General features: G+C 36.5%; 8 protein-coding genes across 8 annotated transcripts; 3 read left to right on the forward strand and 5 right to left on the reverse strand. All coding sequences in view use genetic code 12, as the record gives it.

Moving 5' to 3' along the window:
- Position 1: 1 nt before the first annotated feature.
- On the reverse strand, positions 2–2,164 carry CORT_0A10660 (hypothetical protein; the record flags this gene model as incomplete). The annotated part of the gene is made up of 1 exon (XM_003866842.1): positions 2–2,164. One exon carries the CDS (start codon positions 2,162–2,164, stop codon positions 2–4), a length of 2,163 nt encoding a protein of 720 aa, XP_003866890.1.
- Positions 2,165–2,386: 222 nt separating this feature from the next.
- On the reverse strand, positions 2,387–4,816 carry CORT_0A10670 (Mnl1 protein; the record flags this gene model as incomplete). The annotated part of the gene is made up of 1 exon (XM_003866843.1): positions 2,387–4,816. One exon carries the CDS (start codon positions 4,814–4,816, stop codon positions 2,387–2,389), a length of 2,430 nt encoding a protein of 809 aa, XP_003866891.1.
- A 194-nt stretch (positions 4,817–5,010) lies between these two features.
- CORT_0A10680 (Gpi13 protein) lies at positions 5,011–7,989 on the reverse strand (the record flags this gene model as incomplete). Its single annotated transcript, XM_003866844.1, has 1 exon — positions 5,011–7,989. One exon carries the CDS (start codon positions 7,987–7,989, stop codon positions 5,011–5,013), a length of 2,979 nt encoding a protein of 992 aa, XP_003866892.1.
- Positions 7,990–8,394: 405 nt separating this feature from the next.
- CORT_0A10690 (hypothetical protein) lies at positions 8,395–9,810 on the reverse strand (the record flags this gene model as incomplete). Its single annotated transcript, XM_003866845.1, has 1 exon — positions 8,395–9,810. The coding sequence occupies one exon, from the start codon at positions 9,808–9,810 to the stop codon at positions 8,395–8,397; it is 1,416 nt and encodes a 471-aa protein (XP_003866893.1).
- A 438-nt stretch (positions 9,811–10,248) lies between these two features.
- On the reverse strand, positions 10,249–12,564 carry CORT_0A10700 (Sch9 protein kinase; the record flags this gene model as incomplete). Its single annotated transcript, XM_003866846.1, has 1 exon — positions 10,249–12,564. The coding sequence occupies one exon, from the start codon at positions 12,562–12,564 to the stop codon at positions 10,249–10,251; it is 2,316 nt and encodes a 771-aa protein (XP_003866894.1).
- Positions 12,565–14,283: 1,719 nt separating this feature from the next.
- CORT_0A10710 (ribosomal protein, large subunit, mitochondrial precursor) lies at positions 14,284–15,096 on the forward strand (the record flags this gene model as incomplete). The annotated part of the gene is made up of 1 exon (XM_003866847.1): positions 14,284–15,096. The coding sequence occupies one exon, from the start codon at positions 14,284–14,286 to the stop codon at positions 15,094–15,096; it is 813 nt and encodes a 270-aa protein (XP_003866895.1).
- A 276-nt stretch (positions 15,097–15,372) lies between these two features.
- CORT_0A10720 (Rpl39 ribosomal protein L39) lies at positions 15,373–16,071 on the forward strand (the record flags this gene model as incomplete). Its single annotated transcript, XM_003866848.1, has 2 exons — positions 15,373–15,385; positions 15,785–16,071. The coding sequence occupies 2 exons, from the start codon at positions 15,373–15,375 to the stop codon at positions 16,069–16,071; spliced, it is 300 nt and encodes a 99-aa protein (XP_003866896.1).
- Positions 16,072–16,925: 854 nt separating this feature from the next.
- CORT_0A10730 (Uga11 gamma-aminobutyrate (GABA) transaminase) lies at positions 16,926–18,386 on the forward strand (the record flags this gene model as incomplete). The annotated part of the gene is made up of 1 exon (XM_003866849.1): positions 16,926–18,386. One exon carries the CDS (start codon positions 16,926–16,928, stop codon positions 18,384–18,386), a length of 1,461 nt encoding a protein of 486 aa, XP_003866897.1.
- Positions 18,387–18,552: the final 166 nt, after the last annotated feature.

The following is an 18,552-nucleotide window of genomic DNA, read 5'->3' on the forward strand; positions in this document are numbered from 1 at the left end:
ATTATATAGACACTGTTTCATTATCAAGGTCAAATGTGATATTACTTGTCAATTCATGATTCATTTTCTCTTCCACTTTAGTTATAAAATAATCATTGGCAAATGTAGTTAGATTTAATAGAAATGATTTCTTTTCATTTGCCTTATCATAATCCCCCACTGAAATATAATTGAAATATACATCATCAGCAGTGCCGAACCCATTGCCATTACTTTCATTGTTTTCCTCATCATTAATCTCATTCAACAATTTAGTTGTAGTCAATGATTTACCAAACGTTTCATATAAATAAGTTTCAAGTCCAGACACTAAATCATGTCTAATATCTTCCCATTCTAAACCAACAAACTTGTTAGCTATTGATTTTTTGTATTTGAAATAACGATAAAGCCAATTACCCAAAATGGTGATTTTCTTGTTGAATGATGCGGTACTTGCTTTGGATGATGTGCGGACTTCTTGAACCAAGGGGTTTGTTGTTTCTAATAAATCGCATTTAAATTCAATAGACTCTTTACCATCGGGTATTGTTGGAACATGTGTCAGTCTGTTGTAATTTTTAACCGAGTTGGCAATACCATTAACAGGGAAATGAATGCTGGTGGTGATCCTACTTGCTTGGCTCTCTTCATCACCATCATCTACCTTGTCTTCACCTTTTGCAACCGGCAGCGATCGCATACTCAAGCTTACAATACTCTTTGATAATGGCAACGAAGTTTCAAGACCGGCTTTCTTTTGCTTCTTTCTAGGTTGATTTGGTTTACTCAGTTTCTTTTCATTGTCTTCATTCTCACCAACTCCCTCAGATTTAACCTCTCTCTTCTTAGCATTTACCTTGGGTGCATTGCTCGAAGATACACCAGCACGAGTGTCTTGTGTTCGTTGCGAAACATGAGCACCATCATGCGAATGATCCTCACTTAAATACTGTTTTCTAGCTTGAAGCATCTCAGAAGCGTAATCTATTTCATATTGAGGATCAACATCATATTCATCCGTTGCTGATTCCGGTATTGGTACTTCATCAGGTATTGCTGCCCCACCAAATGGATTTTGAGATAACTGTTCGGGTGTGAAATCTGTCTCCAAAAATGTATAGAGTAACCATAATAGTTTCCTGGCTCTACTTTGAGGTGTCACTTTGGTATTGACAAACAAGTCTAACAAATGGAAATTTGAATCTTCAATAAATGGAATTCCATTGTTGGCTTCACTAAGTAGAAATAGTAATTGAACAATATCTGTATTTGGTTTAGTTGAAGGAGGCGACTTAACCAACAATTCAAGACTTGTCACTTTCTTCTCTTGTCCTTCATTAACCGCTTTGATTATCGATTTCAAACGCGGAGTATCTTGTAATTGTCTAATAGTACCACCTTGAGGTCCTGTTTGCAAACAAGGTATCGAGTGATATGTCCTCAACGTAGATTTCATATCATGAACGAAATTAATAGTCGTATTCATCCTGCCAGCATTAACCAACACACACACCTTTGAAACTGCTTTTCCCAAATCAAAATCCCGAAGTAATTTCTCTTTCAATACTTTTGAACTTTTATTTGATTCAGCCAATGTTCGAATATATAACTCAGCAAATGTCACTTTAGAATTATTGTTTACACCAGGCAAGTTCAGATCGGGGTAAGTATTTGTAAAACAAGCAGTGTTATCGTCAAACAACGCAGTTAGCATATCATATTGAATATCTCTACGCCAAAATGGTTCACCATCAGCCTTTTTCAAAGATAACTTAGAATTAGCAATATTGCTCTTCTTTTTCTTTTTAGATGAGGACGATTTCTTCTTTGTCTTGTTGGTTAATGCCGATGGCACAGTATAGTCTTCATCATCGCCTAAAATCGTCGAGTTGACATCAGTATCGTCATAATCATCATCACCATCATTCTCCACTTCCGCTTCAATTAGGTTGGATATAGCCAGAATCTTATGGGCATTGTGTGAACGAGATGGAGTAGTGATTGTAGCAGCATGTGCAACTGGATCTTGAGATTGAGTTTCCTCTTCTGAAACTAGATTCGATATTGATAACGGATCACTACGATGCTCAAGCTTTTTCTGTATCGTGTTTGACGAAGGCAGCAGTTGTGGGTCTTTTGGTTTTGCTGGTGTGTATGTGTCATGTATTGGATCGTAGCTCATTATTGAAACACTCGTGGACGTTGCTCTAGTTGTTCTTTGATAGTGTTTGCGATTGAATTGAAATTTTTAAGTCGCTCTCAGCAAAACCATTCTTCATTTACAAACAGGTTTTCATTTTGATATTGGTGCGACATTGACACATTCTATAAATACACTTTTCTTCCCATTTTATATGCAATATATAGTTCTATACAAGTCTATACAGTAATCAACATGTCTTGTCTATCCATACCATACAATCAAGTTCTCGACAACATTTCCTTGTATGACAATGCGCCCTTCTTTAGTAATACGGATTTCACCTTTATCCCCTGGACTAGGTTCAAACGGCAATGTCCAAATTATAGCTCCCTGTTTGACTTCTACCCCATTGATTCTCCTGATCCTCAATATAGTATCGGGAGCCATCTTTATGGAATTATCGTTGGTGCTATCATCTTGAATGCGCAGAATATGTTCTTCCATAACTACAACATTTCTTGATTCAATTGAGCCCAATTTCAACTCTTCCACCATGATTCTCAATCCCAGTAAAGCTGGAACCCATAAATCACCAGGCAAGATGATGGACTCGGTTGTGTTTTGTCCGATAAATGTCAACTCCGACACCTCGGCAAAACCAGAATCCTTTATATCTCCCCAAAACACTTCATAACTAGTTGTTGATGGCATCCTTTTGGAAGTTAGTGGTGTATCAAAAGTGGTAAACTTATCAAAGAACGATCGACTCAATTCGATATAACTGCCATCCAAATTAGTTTTGTTGGCGTACAGTGGCTTAATTAATGACTTGGAATATACAAAATCCGCCCCAAATAAATTCGACCAATTGTAATAACTCGATTTAAGAAGGCCATTTGTACTTTTCACCAATGGGTTCAATTCGCATGTATCGAATCGGTCAGAAAATGGGTCTTTTTTTCCAACATACGGTATTGTATCATGACCTGGAATTTCATACATGCGAGACTTTCGAACTGTGGTATTTCTGATAATTGCTGGTGTGAATTGTTCATCAGTTATATCACTGGGAATAACGCCAGCTGCGTAGGCATTGAATTGAGAGCTTCGCCTTTTACTCAAACCTTTGTGGAACCACAATGGGTGCGCTTCAGTTGAAAATACCCAATTCTTTGAGCCCATCAACTCAGGTCTATGAAGAAACACCTCATCTTCCTCATCGAATAACAAATACAAATACTTTAAAGTTTCTCCCAAGACAAAAGTTTCCATTCTATTTTGTCGTTCTCCAGTTTTGATATTTTGTATTCCACTAAATCCACATTCAGCTTTGAATTTAGTATTGAATAAATCAAGGATTCTTTCTCCTATATGCAAATACATTGGATCTTTTGTTGCACGATATAAATAATAGGTACTTTCAATAAACTCTGGTCTTAAAGGATACCATTCCAATGCAATTGAATCATCAGCTTTGAATTTTTTCCTCTTGTTTCTATTATGGTGAACATAGATCCATCTCTCAGGAATCAGATCAAAATAGTCCCATATTTTCAAATACACTACATGTGTCCTGATTGCATGAGTCAAGTGGCCAGTCAATACTTGTAATCCGGACCAAAAGGCTCCTAGCGAATCTATCCAATCACTAAAAATAACACCATCCTCGGTTCCCACATTGGGAAATATCATCGTATCATGATTCACTTGTGCCAGATGAGTGAGTAATGCTTTGTAAGAAGTGTGAAAGACCGACCACATTGCATCATCATTAAAAATAATGGCTGACTTGGCTGCATATTCATAAAAGGAATCAATAGATGCTCCAATTCCTGTTATTGTATCTTTCCATTGATTTGAGAATGGGTCTATAGACATTGGCATCAAGTTCAAAGCCAGTTTAGACGACCAAAGTTTCCAAAATGATTGTTGCGTGTAGTATTCGAATTGGAAATCGCCAGTTAATCGAGAAAGTAAAGTGAACTCCAATACTGGTGTCGTCACACCTGACGTACACACGTCTTTTTGTAAAGAAGGTGGCACTTTTTTCAACCCCGTTCTCAAATTGATTCGTGGGAAGGGAATATTTGTCTTTGTCTTGTATGATGGTATAAGTCTAAGGCCTAGATCATAGGCCATATCCAATAGGAAACCATCATAGTTTGCAGAAATTTTCCTAAGTCTATCATATGATGACGGTAGTGCAATGTCTTTGTTAGTCACATCCGTCAAAATCAAATGAGCACTCAACAATCCACCCAAGAACCGAATTGTCGTTTCAAACACTTGAACAATCGCATCTTGATTGAAAAAATCAGCTTGATTATCCCTAAGATATCTTAGTGCAAACTCCAAGTCATCCCATTGCTCCATGATTATCAATGTGTCAATATTATCCAACAATGTCAGTGAAATATTTGCCATTGCATCATTCCTCACGGTGTTAGAGTAATCTCGATAATCAGGTCCATATGGCTCACAACTGATTGGTCGTACTTCATCAAAGGGGAACCCATAGTCCATATACGACTTCCATGCATGTTGGAATAACTGCGTGGTTTCACTCTTGAGATATCGTATGTGATCTGGTGTAAATGATGAGTTATAGCTTGAATCTGGGACACAAAATCTGAGTATACAACATAGCGTCCATAAGAACAAAATCGGTCTATTCGCTAGCTTAATGACCATTTCAAGTGGACCCCCGCGTGATGTATGTACTGAATCAAGTAGAATCAAATCATTTGAAATTTGAGGGTTTTTTCACTTATCGTAAGAAACAGTTGTCAAACGACTAAAGAGTTGGAGAACCTGGTAGCTTTTCAACCCTCTACAATCAACCCTAACTTTGTTGTAATAAATAATGTACAAATATTGTTGTGAAACTATTTACCGAATATTCTATTGACTTGTCTCAACACCTTGCCTGAACCCCATAATGTAACAACAATTAAGAAAATGTTTATCGATATAATCAACATTGCACTAAGCATGAATCTAGGTGCAAATATTTTCCACACCATCAAATGACGTCTAAAATGAGCAGCGAATATAGAACTGCTTAAACCAGTGAACAAGAAATATGTACTAAGTGTAGTTATATTTGTGATAATTTGTGACAATACTGTTATTGGTTTTGGTGATGGGACAATCTTCCAGATAGTGATTAATGGAACTGCTAAAGCAACCAAAAAGAATGGGCCAAATGTGTTTAACACAATATTTAAATGAGTGAATGGAAATACTATTGTCTCAGTTGTCATGAACCCCAATTCCCATTGTATTGAAGGAATGGTTGCTTGATGGCCAGTGCTGAAAAAATGTTGATACCCAAGTAAGCCGAAAATGATTGGAGAGACCAAGTTTCTTCTTAACCCCAATTCTTCAATGATTTCAAGTAAGGATAGGATTTGTATGATCAAAATACTAATGCATATAGCACCAATTGGTTTAGTGGTTAACATTACTGCAATAGTGAAATTCAACACAAGTAAAAAATAAGATGATCCATAAACATTGCCATATCCTAAAATCGAAGCTGATCGTTGACTCTTCATATCATCAGAATCACTCAGACTTTCATCGTCTTTAGTTTTTACCAACTCTAATTTCACACAAAGTGGACCTCGTGACCAACTGAAATTTGCCAACACCAATGAAATAAACAATACAAGTCTTGCAATTGCAAGTTTCAAAGATTTCAATAATGGTTCACTAATGGTGAATCGAGCAGTATTGAAAAATTCATCATTTTGAACATACTCGAATGTCCAATACATGGCATTCATAAATAAAAGAAACTTGAGTCCTGTGCCTATCCATAATGGAGCTGCTGAATAATATGAATCTGATAACTTGTAAAAAGATTTGATGAATGCAGGAAGCAAATACGTGAGTGCATGGAGTACAACAATTGACCACCATGAAGTAGTAAAAGTCGTTTCACAATATGGTTTCTGTTCCTCTCTGCATGCAGTAACCATTGATGCAACTCTCGTTAAAACAACAAACGTAATTGCATGACTAATCCCCAAAACCTTGGCCTCTTTGGACAAATTAACCTTTACTGCCAATGCATAAACACAACTAGCACCAAAAGAAAGCAAGAAAAACAGCACCATTTTGTCTTCCCAAACAACATACGAATTCGAAGCAAACATAAGACAATGCAAAGTAACAAAAACAATTCCCATGAACGACCAACTATTGAAATTAAATTGGAAAAAATCAACCGTTTGGTGCCAGATAAATTCAACACTAAATCTATCCATTATTGGAGCCCAAAATCCAACAACCATACCTAGTACGGCTCCAATACAAAGGCAAATTTTTAATGTGAAGTCACCGGGTTTGAGGACAATATAAACGGAAAAACTCAAAACAACTCCAATTATTGACATTGCAACTACTGACCCAATGAATTCAAAAGAAAGAGTCAGTACTCTCACTGCAGGAATGGATCTAGCATAAGTGATCATAAATGTTAATGATAAAAACAAAACGACAATCCCCATTCCCATAAATCGCAAATCAAATCTTGCCCATAGTGATTTACATTGTTCCAATGATTGAAATTGATATTGTTTCATTTGCTCAATTAAGTTCAAATCAGTTGCTTTCGATTTATAAGATCTGATCAAATCTTCATATTGTTCAAGTAATGAGTCAGATAAACTTGGTGTCAAGTCTCTAAATCGTTTAATTTGTTCAATAGTTAACTTTCCCGCAACTAATGCTTCTTTGGCATTTCCAAAAGCTTCATCTATAGGAAACCCAAGATTATTGAATGGAATTGGAAGCCCTAGGAGTAACGATATAGTAGGTACCAAATCAATTTGATTAACCTGCCTATAATTAACACCTTTATTAGTAATATCATACGAGTTCTTTTCCTTTTTGAAAAATTTCTGTTTCTTTGAATACATAAACAACGTACTTTCCAATTCATCAGGGGCATCGCCGCCATGATTCCCAGTATAATCCATGCCATGATCACCAAACACAATCAACAATGTATCATCATCCAAATCAGCGACAACTTTGCTAATAACATCATTCATTTGATTTAATTTTTCCTTCATTGAATAATGTCTTGGTCCATATCGATGGCCCACATGATCAACCCCCAAGAAATGACCAATTAACATATCCCAGTTCTGTTCGTTCTCCAACAAAGGAAATAGGTGCTCGATAACTCCATTATCAACAGTATGTAAATCCCATACATTTAATGAATCGTACGGAAAATTGAGTTTAGGGTCAATATACTCATCGAACAAAGCAGTCCACGTATCATCACCCATAAATGCGATAGTTTTGTTTATCTTACGCAATTGTAACAACCAATTGTCTTCATCAATAGCATCTCCATTAAAATTAGACCCCGCGTCAATGATTGTGGGGAGTGACCCTGTGGTCAATCCTTTCAATCGTTGTAAGGTAGTAGTTGGTGGATCAGCAATAAATTTCAACAAGACCCCACTATCCTCCTGAGCTAAATCATACAAGATGGGGAAATTATTATGATAATACTCACGAGACTCATCAACCGGAATAACAAAATCAAATCGTAACGCATCAATAACTAAAATCACTGCTTTGTCAAATCGAGGCAGCACACATGATGAATCGCGGCTACTTCCACATTCAGCTATATTAGGTAGTACATCTCTTGATAATAAGAATCCCAGCGTGAAGAATCCAACCCCTATAAATTGTGTAATTGCTAAAAACACTAGTACTACGATATATCCAATGAATGCATATTTGAGCTTTTGTTGCCGTATTTTCGACCTAGTTGGAGGTTGAGCTACTTTCGGGGGTGGTACTCTAAATTTATTTAGATCATAGTCAATCTCTTCCATTATATTTTAACAACCACAAAAGCTTCCACAATATGATCAATAGCAGAATCTAGGAAAGTCTTGTTAGGGAGCCAAAGGTGAATAAAATGATGGAAGTTGTATACTCTGTGGGATATAATCTGTGATGCCAGTTGTACAAAATGTTCAAAGATGATGTTTATAGTTGGAAATCGAATTTTGATGCGCGAGAAAGAGTAGTGGTTCTTAAATTATTTTCATTCATTCAATTTGGATGTTTAGATCCGACAGGAATTAATCATTATCTCCGATCTATTTTAATGCACATAAGGAACTACACTTTAGTACATCTACTAAATCTTATATATATATATATATATATTCAAAATTAAATAAAAGCACACACAAAGTTGTATGTTATTACAGAATAGCTTGATAGTTTCTTTTCTAATCCATGCTCTGATCAATCTGACTCAAAAAATCCTGTTCAAACTCCGACCCACCCAATAAATCACCGTTATCACCTTGGTCAAAATTATAAAGATCTCCAATATCATCATTAACAATAGCCAGATGATCCATATCATGATCATTGTCATTGAACAAATCATTAATCTCAGCAACCATGGCATTATTAAGCTGATCATCATCATCACCATTATCAGCTTGATTCATCTGTTGAGCTTCCGGTGACTGTTGCGATTGTGGAGGCTGTTCATCGGTAGTTAGTCCATTGGTATCCAGTCGTATGTTTTCATTGTTTGAATTGGACCCCGTTGTCATGGACTCTTGGTTAAATTGAGCGGTTGGGTTTTGTTCACCTTGCTGTTTCAAAGCACTTGCTTGTTGTTGTCGTTGTTGCTGTTGTTGTTGCTGTTGTAATGGTTGTTGCATTTGTGGCTGTGGTTGTTGTTGTGCATTCAGGGTAACATTATTTCCATTCATGATTGATGATGAAATACCGCCAAAATTATCATTATCATCATTGACAAATTGAAACATATCATTCGAATTAAAATCATTGTTATCAACAGGTGGTGCATTATCTTGTTCATTATTTGCAACACTTGAAATAATCTTCTGCTGTGGTTGATGCTTTGGTGGCTGGTGTTGCACCACAGGGTCAGAATCTCTAGGATCATAACCATCAGGTGCACATTGTACTTCAGTTTCAGGAGCTAGTTTCTTAAATGGGATAGAGTAGACCCTAGTGCTTGACTGAAACCTATACTCCTGATGGTGCTTCTCTCTACATTCTCGAAGTATCGTATCATATTCCGTTTCAAGTCTTGTCACTGATTCTTTATCATTCAATTCTTGTTGCAACTTCTCCAATTCAGCAAATTTGGCTCTTCGATAAGGATAGTTATCCGTATTGAATAAATATCTCACATACCCAGGATCATCTTCCTGATGCATAATCTTTAAACTCTTGGACAATTGTTCATCGAAATATTTCATATATTGTAAATCACCATAATATATCTCTTCGGGATTAACATTAGGATAATCCTCAACCTTGCGTTTCGGTAATGTTGGATATAATGAAGGTGGAACAATCTTGGAACTATGTATGGGTTTAGCAGTAACATTCTCAATATATTCATGATTTGACATGTATCGTATTAGGGCATCGTTTCGATACGTTATTAAATCAGCTTCATCATGGAGTTGAATACCTGCTTCTTCTTTTATTGTAGTGGGGTCATGTCTGCCATGTGACTGGTGGTGTTGCGCCGCTCGATTTGCTTGTACTGCTTGCATCTGAGCTGCTTGTTGTCTAGCTAGTGCTTCTTGTTGCATTGCTTGAGCAGCTTGAGTTTTCTTGTTCATACGACCTTTCGGTCTTCCTGGATGTGGCATTTTTGTGAAAGCAGCGTAGTACGACTATAAGGGGGGTCTTGAATGATTTGATTTATGAAGTAAAGATTGGAGTGGCTTGTATATACAGTGGTTCTGCTTGTGCCCTTTTGTTGTGAGTTTTTTCAATTAATTCCGATTGTTTCTTTTTGAACAAATTACACGAAATTTGGTCACAATTTGCAACAACATATCTTTAACCATCATAAGGAACGAAATTAAGATCTAAATATTACCCTATAATAAATACTTAATTATACAGTACCAAGATTGAAAAGGATAGTAATGCAATAAAAAAAATTCAACAACAAAATAATAAGTTAAAAACTAGAATGAAACTAAGGGGTGGAACTGTCTCTCTCCAACCAGCAAAATTCGAGTTTTTTGAAGTTAATTCAATAACAATATCAAAAACAAAGTGAATAAAATAAAAAAATAAATCTATAAGTCAAATCTACCATTGACGAATTCATCATCCATTTGATGGTCTTCCTCATCAAGTTCCATTTCATCCTCTTCGTCTATTTGATCGTCATCAACGGCATCTTCTGCAGGTGGTAAATTAGGATCACCTGGTATAAAAGAACCAGGGTTTTTGAACGTATTCATACGGTACGATCTACCAAAATGATCGTCCATTGCTGAATCATCGACATAGGTAAACCCTTTGAAATTTGCTTGGACTCCCGGGGATAATGGAGTAGATGCCATCTCCATTTGTTTTTTCAACGCTGATGTCGACTCAGAAGTAAACTCAGGATCAAAATTGGATGTATCGGTTTCCGATGTGATATGAGGTTTGAAAGGTGGTGGTATACTCTTGGTTTTCAACAATGCCCAATCTATATCAGCAAAAAATGGATGAGCTTTCAATTCCCTTGCATCATCAGTAGCACCTAGTCTATGCCTTGGGTTTCTATTCAAAAGGCCTTTGACGAATGATCTTCCTTCAGAACTGAGAATCTCCTTGGGGAATCTAACTTTACCAAAGGCAATATTTTTATACATTTGTTGAGTATTATCAGCATAAAATGGTGACCATCCACAACACATTTCAAAAATCAATACCCCAAGAGACCAAAAGTCGACCATTTTGGTATATCCTGATTCATCCAACAAAATCTCCGGCGCAAGGTACTCTGTGGTCCCACAGAATGTATTTGTAGTTCCATCATTATTCAAATTGGCTTTAGAAAGACCAAAATCACATAATGCAATATGCCCATTGGCATCAAGAAGAATGTTTTCTGGTTTCAAATCACGATAAACAATATCATTATCATGTAAATGTTCCAAAGCTAAAACCAACTCAGCGATATAGAATTTAGCCCGCTCTTCGGAAAAACGACCATCTTTTTGCAAATGCCAAAACAACTCTCCTCCAGACATGTAATCGGTAACCAAAAATAAATCTGCTGGAGTTTGAAATGAAAATTTCAATCCAACAATGAATGGTGATGCAGCTGCAGATGTACGAACCAAAATATTTCTTTCTCCTATAGTGTGAGCGATTTCCTTTTTTTTTACAATAACCTTCTTTGACAAAATCTTCATGGCATAGATTCTCGATGTATCCTTCTTTTTCACTTGGAAAACCTGCCCAAAAGTTCCTTTACCTAATAATCTGAGGAATTCAAAATCATCAGGACCATATGCCTTTTTCCCATCATATGAAGTATATTCCCATTTAATTTGAATAGAACCCGATGAAACTCTTTCTCCTACTATTCTTGCCCCAAGTTGTAACCACTCGCTAGGGGATTTTTTATTTTTTACAGTAGACGGAAATATTCTCACATGGCCAAGAAATGCATCGTCTCTGGCAGCATCGTATACTGAAATGTCAAGTTCGGATTTGGAACCTACCACATCAAAGGTAGCTTCATGATTCCATATAGGGTTGGTTGATTCACCTGCTAAATTCAAGTGTGGCGTAGATAATTGCCGCTGGTATAATTGTGGTCTTTGATGGTGATTTTTCATAGGTAATGCTCTCAGTCCATGATTTGCATTATACATGTTTCTTGGACCAGAGTGGCCACCTCCCGTCATTGGTGATTTACCAAATGAGTCTGGTCCATTAGTGACGAATTCTGAACTTTCAAATGTACATACAGCATAAGGTTGGGTGGCTTGAATGTCCCTTGCCTCTATTATAGTAACCTTAAGTTTACCTTTTGGTTGAGTATTGTTGCCACTGGTGTTGATAGTTTGTCCGGTTTCATCAGTTGTTATAATCATTGGTGATGGGTCAGTCACACATGCTGATTGGTCTTGTTTACGAGTTTCGTTAAATTGGGTTTGTGAATTGGAGCTAGCTTGATATGGGGAATTGTTACGAAATGCATTATGTTGTTGCGGTTGTAAATCATTAGCTTTGAAAGTTTGGTTTAAATATGCACCTGGGTCATTGTTTATGTTGGATGAGGTGGTGCCATAAACCGAGGAAGTGGTTGATACCGCAGTTGCAGTTGTTGGTGCAACATTCACCAACCCTTTTGGCACGTATTTATTGACTCCATGTTCTTCATATTGCTGGCTGTATTGTTGTGGGTGATGATGAATTTGTTGTTGTTGTTGCTGTTGGTAGTGGTTTATTGTAAAATCGTTGGATAATTGTTCTGGTTTAAACTCTTGTGATTGGTGAATTGATTGGTTAGTGTTAGACGATGAGCTAGGAGGAGGTGTAGGAGACTGACTGGTCTCTTTCTTGTGGTAGTTTACAAGTCCAAAAATGGACTTTGCAAAGTCTGCCATCCTGTATCTTTAATTAGTATGAATTGAATGCAAAGATGAGGTTACACAGTAACCAGTAAAAATGGGGAGCAGTCGGTGTAAGTAGTGTTAATGGAATGAGCTTGAAGTGGTTACTGATATCTCTCTCTCTCTTTCTCTCTGAACGTGTGTGTGTATACAGTTGATACACTCTGATGACAAATGAATTGGGGGTGAAAAGCCGTTGGAAGTCAAAGACAAAAAACAAAAAAACAAACAAATAGATATATACCAAGGGTTTTTCTATCTGATTGCGGCTTTTTTGATAAATCAATCAACGTGGTAGTGTATATGCTTTATAAGATTGACTCTATGGTGGTACTTCCTGTACTAAAGACCTCTGTTGTTCCCAATGGTTGTTGTAATAAAATATAGTGTTGTTGATGTTGATTGTAATATTAATCTTCTCTCTTTCTTTCGCTCCCTTTGTTTGCAAAGTCAGTTAATTTAAATTTCTTTTTTTCTTCTTTTATTTAATACTCCCTGCATTTTCATCATCATCATTATTCAATACATCTTTACATACCAACTACACTTATACTAAACCTACAGTAATATGAGCAAAGTATTAAGGACACGAGTTCTGAAAGAAGAGCTTAGAACAAAGGGCTAGATTCCTGGTCTACGAACAAAACTCTTTGACAGAAAAGTGAATACTGCAGTTGCGTCACCAAAATTATTTTTTGTTTAAATCTTTTTCTCTCATGCAATCTGATAACCGATATTACCAGTAATCCTATGATCATTCCCCTTCTCACTTTCTCGATACTACACACACTTGGAAGCAGCGCTATATAACTATTCTGTCTGGAGGAGGGGGGGGGGGGGGGTAACAATAAGTTCAAGAAATAATGAAGAACTCTCTAGTACATTATCAGTAAAATGTGTCCAAGAAAGGTACTAGCACTCGATAGTTATTCATCTGTTGATATAAGATCTAATATTTGACTATCTTTTGGTTAAGAGAAAAGGTGGATAGTGTATTTCGTTTTCATATATGCAATTGCACACTATCCATTTACCTTAACTGTGATTTGATGATGGGGGGACACATCTTTTGCTGTTTTTGTAACTCATTTAAAATTAGTTTTACTAATTAACCAAGGTACACTACCTTTATTTATTTCTTTCTTATCAGCTCATCGTCACTCATCATATTTCCTCCGTCATAAATTAAAAACCCGACAACCGTTTTTGTTCTCTCCCAAGCAGAAAAACAAAATAACGGTCTCACTCAGTGCTACCAAATAAAAGCGCAAAAAAAACACACACATCTTTTAAAGGAGATATGGCCTGACAAGAATAGAATAATAATAAAAAGGACAATGCAGTATACGGCTTCTATTGCTTGTATGTTGAATGAAAGATCCTGACTGTGTGATGCTAGTCTTGCTTTGGTCTTTGAAGTACTTTTCTTATACTGGCTCCTGCCATTAGAGAGTCATCACAGAACCGGCAGGTACAAAAATAAATACCCCTAAAGGTATCCCAAATTAAAGAGCTCTTTCCCCGTAGCTTTAGTGACCTTATGCTGCATATACCCTCATTCTTGTAGACTTCGATACAAGACAACAAACAGTGGTTGACTTGTTGACTTATCCTGCATATAGTTTAGCACTACCATTGGCCAATTTGGAAAAAAAAAACTTACACGTTCATTCAATCAGCTAAACTAGATAGTTTGGAAAGTAGGCAATCATCATGAATTTTTTCAAGGTGGTCAATAGTGTGCCAATAGCACGTACATGTACATCACTCCTTATACCTAAGATTGCACTAAGGCCATTCTCATCAGCAATACCTGCTTTGGCCACCAAAAAGAAGTATGACAAATTCTACAAGATTTTAAAATATACCAAACCAATTGATGAGACGCACTACGAAATAGGTCAAGAACACCCCAGGGGTTTGAGAATTCCTAAGGACGTCCCCGATTTTCCTAAATACAAATACGAAGCTCGATTTTTCAAGAGACAAAACAGAGGGCTTTATGGAGGTTTACAACGTAAGCGTTCGAAAACATGTTCGGAATATTTCAACAAGAACCTTAGAGCACATAAACCAAATATACGTCGAGCTAAACTATGGTCGGAGATTTTAAATAAAAAGATAAATACCAAAGTATCTACACGTGTGTTGCGAACATTGACTAAAGAAGGTGGTGTTGATCAATATTTACTTAAATCTACTCCAGCAAGAATTAAGACTATGGGATTAACTGGTTGGAAATTGAGATATGAATTGTTGAACGAACTAGAACAAAGAGAAAGAGGTGAAACAGAAGTATCCAATGGAGAATTGAAACCAGTTACATATATTCATCCCTTGGATGGAAGGAAATTTATTGCAACTAAAGAAGAATTGTTATCAGCATTATATGATTTGGTACAAAGAGATAGTTATTATCCTATTAAACCAGCTGAGTTTGATAGAAAGTATTCATGGTTGCCAATGGAAGAGATTGTAAATAGATTAGATGCTTATGAGTTTGACTTTAATGGTCAAGTTGTGTAAATAGAAGGACAACTAACAGAAAATGGTTGTAAAATGATGACTGGAGGTTGTAGCCCTGGTTTTGGAAATGTTCACGTGAATGTCATTTACTTTTTTCTCTCCCTCCATCTTATTTTGTGTCAGTTATTCTTTTGCTACCATTTCAATTAATATGTACACTACCCATTCTTCTTTTGTTAAAGTAAATCTTTCTCGCTTTCACCAATTTGGTATTTTGAAAATTTTTTGATTGAGAGAGATCCCCTTCTTAACATAGAAACGTATACATCACCAAAAATGGCTAAGTCAGGTATGTGGCTACTACATTTAAGGAGAGTTACTATTGAGGTGATAATGATTCAACGCACCAGGGAGAATTCACGTGGAGTTCGACACCGTTTAGAGGGAATGATAACGAAAATAAACCAATGAAGAGAAGACCATCAAGTAATGGGATAATTTTAGTACAAAATATGACAAGGATTTGCATACGTCTCGAATAATGAATGAAGTAGTCAAAAGATAATAGATCAATGTGTCAGAAGAGGGACGTTCACTCCAAGAGCGAATTTCACATCAATTAATGCACACACACAATAAATCATCACCATTCATCTTCATCATCAAAAAAAACTTTCCTGCGTAACTCTTCATGGATCCATCAATGGACTTTATATACGAAAAGACAAATTACTAACTTATCTTTTAGGAATTGCAGTAGGATTAAACAAAGGTCACAAGGTTGCCTCCAAGGAAGTTGCCCCAAAAATCTCATACAGAAAAGGTGCTTTATCACAAAGAACCACTTTTGTTAGATCAATCGTTAAAGAAGTTGCTGGTTTGGCTCCATACGAAAGAAGATTGATTGAATTGATCAGAAACGCTGGTGAAAAGAGGGCTAAGAAATTGGCTAAAAAGAGATTAGGTACTCACAAGAGAGCTGCTAAAAAGGTTGAAGAAATGAACAAAATAATTGCTGAATCAAGAAGACATTAAACAGGGAAACTTTCGCCTTTTTGTTATGAATGTAAATTAGAGAAGTTCTGGTGAAGGGGTTCTGTATAGCAAATGTGTAAAATATTATTGCATGTTATCTTAATGTGACTATTATAAATGGGTGTAGATTGTTTGGAATCGAGAAGTACTTGAGAAGTACTTGAGAAGTCAGGAGTGGATCGGTTCTGTCAAGGATAAGACTGGCATCTGTACTTGTATTGGTGCACTTTAATCATAGAAATATCAATGTTACTTCGCATATAGCACTTCATTGAACTCTGCATTCCCCTCTGATACCTAATAAGCATTGACGCGAAATAGTTTTCATTTTCATTAAGTTATAGTGTATTTCAAACTGGCAACATTTTTCGGCACCATTTTCAGACCAAATTGTTACAAATACAAAGATCAATAAAGAATGATTAACTTTGTCTCCAATGTAACTCTGGTATTAAAAAAGAAGGAAAGTACAAAAATTTAGAGTTTATCTGCTAATCAATACATCTTTTCGGAATACGTTACACATGCTTCAAACTGAGCTTACTCAGAGGTTGATGGAACCGGCCTGCCGTCGATGTCATCAATCGCCGTTCCAATGAGAAATTGTCAACGAGTCACTGTAACTTTTGTCCTACATCTCATCCCATCAACTGGGCATTTTGTGATAATTTTCGATTGTTCTTTAGAGCGTGTAACGCACGCGCGGGAAACGAACCCCAAGATCAATTTATCAAACTTTACCCCAAACGAAGCATATATAAATAGGAAAAAAGAAGGGTTAGGCTTTCACATGAACGAAAACTTCTAAAAGAAACTACGCTTTGTCCATCAACCCTTAATCACAGCCTGTTTCAATGTTGAGAAGAGCAAGACCAATTTCAAAGTTTGTTAGATGCAATTCATCAACAACAGCAAAATATTTTCCATCGGAACCACAAGCTCCCATCGTTTCAACTGAGTCTATTCCTGGACCCAAATCAACTGCAATTAACCATGAATTAGGTAAGGTTTTCGACAATGGAGCTACTTATTTTGTTGCCGATTATTTCAAGTCACTTGGTAATTATATTAGTGATGCTGACGGTAATAAATTGCTAGATGTCTATTGTCAAATTTCATCAATTGCATTAGGTTATAATAATCCTAAATTGATTGAAGCTGCAAAATCCGACGAAATGACATCTGCTATTGTTAATCGTCCTGCATTGGCATGTTTTCCCTCAACAAACTATAAAGATATTCTTCAACAGGGTTTATTAGCTGCGGCTCCACCAGGTATGGATAAGATTTGGACTTCATTAAGTGGATCAGATGCTAATGAAACTGCATACAAGGCTGCTTTCATGTACCAACATGCCAAATTGAGACAAACTAATGGATTTACTGAAGAAGAATTGACCAGTGTTATGAATAATGAAACTCCAGGTGCTTCAGATATGGTGATTTTATCATTCGATAAAGGGTTTCATGGAAGATTATTTGGATCATTATCTACAACTAGATCAAAAGCTATTCATAAATTAGATATTCCTGCATTCCCCTGGCCCAAGGCACCATTCCCAGAATTGAAATACCCCTTGGCTGAATTTGAATCTGAAAATAGGGAAGAAGAAGAACGGTGTTTGTATCAATTTGAATCGATTATTGAAAATTCTCCAAAACAAATTGCAGCAATTATTGTTGAACCAGTTCAATCCGAAGGTGGTGATAATCATGCAACCCCATTCTTCTTCCAAGGGTTAAGAGATTTGACAGAGAGACATGGCATTTTGATGATTGTTGATGAAGTGCAAACTGGTGTTGGAGCAACTGGTAAATTTTGGGCTCATGAACATTGGAATTTGACAACACCTCCTGATATGGTTACATTTTCCAAGAAATTCCAGGCTGCTGGATTCTACTTCAGTAATCCAGAATTACAACCAAATCAACCATATAGACAATTTAATACCTGGTGCGGAGATCCATCAAAAGCCATCTTGGCAAAAGCTATCTACAAGGAAATTGCAGCATCAAACTTGGTTTCTAGCACAGCACAAGTTGGCGATTATTTATTCAAAGGTTTACAAACCATTATTTCGAAATCAGGTGGCAAGTTTACCAATTTAAGAGGTGAAAAATTTGGTACTTTTATTGCTTGGGATTGTGTTGATGCTGAGTTCAGAAATAAGGTGTTGCTCGCATGTAGAGCTCGTGGAGTAAATATGGGTGGATGTGGCGATGTGTCAATTAGATTGAGACCCACATTGTTGTTTGAAAAGAAACATGCTGATGTATTTTTGAATATTTTGGAAGATGCTGTCAAGAGTTTGTAGAGATGTGTGTATATACAATTTATGATTTAATTAAGATTATCGTGATTCATACATCTAAGTCAGTTGTATAGAGAAAGCTCCTATGAGAGATTGCTTGTCAAGTACCGCCATACGTGGTGTTTTCTGATCGATTTGTGGTCTTGCATAAAGGAAACTGAAGTCCGAG

The sequence above is a fragment of the Candida orthopsilosis genome (genome assembly GCF_000315875.1).
Source record: "Candida orthopsilosis Co 90-125, chromosome 1 draft sequence".
NCBI classification, from domain to species: domain Eukaryota; kingdom Fungi; phylum Ascomycota; class Pichiomycetes; order Serinales; family Debaryomycetaceae; genus Lodderomyces; species Lodderomyces orthopsilosis.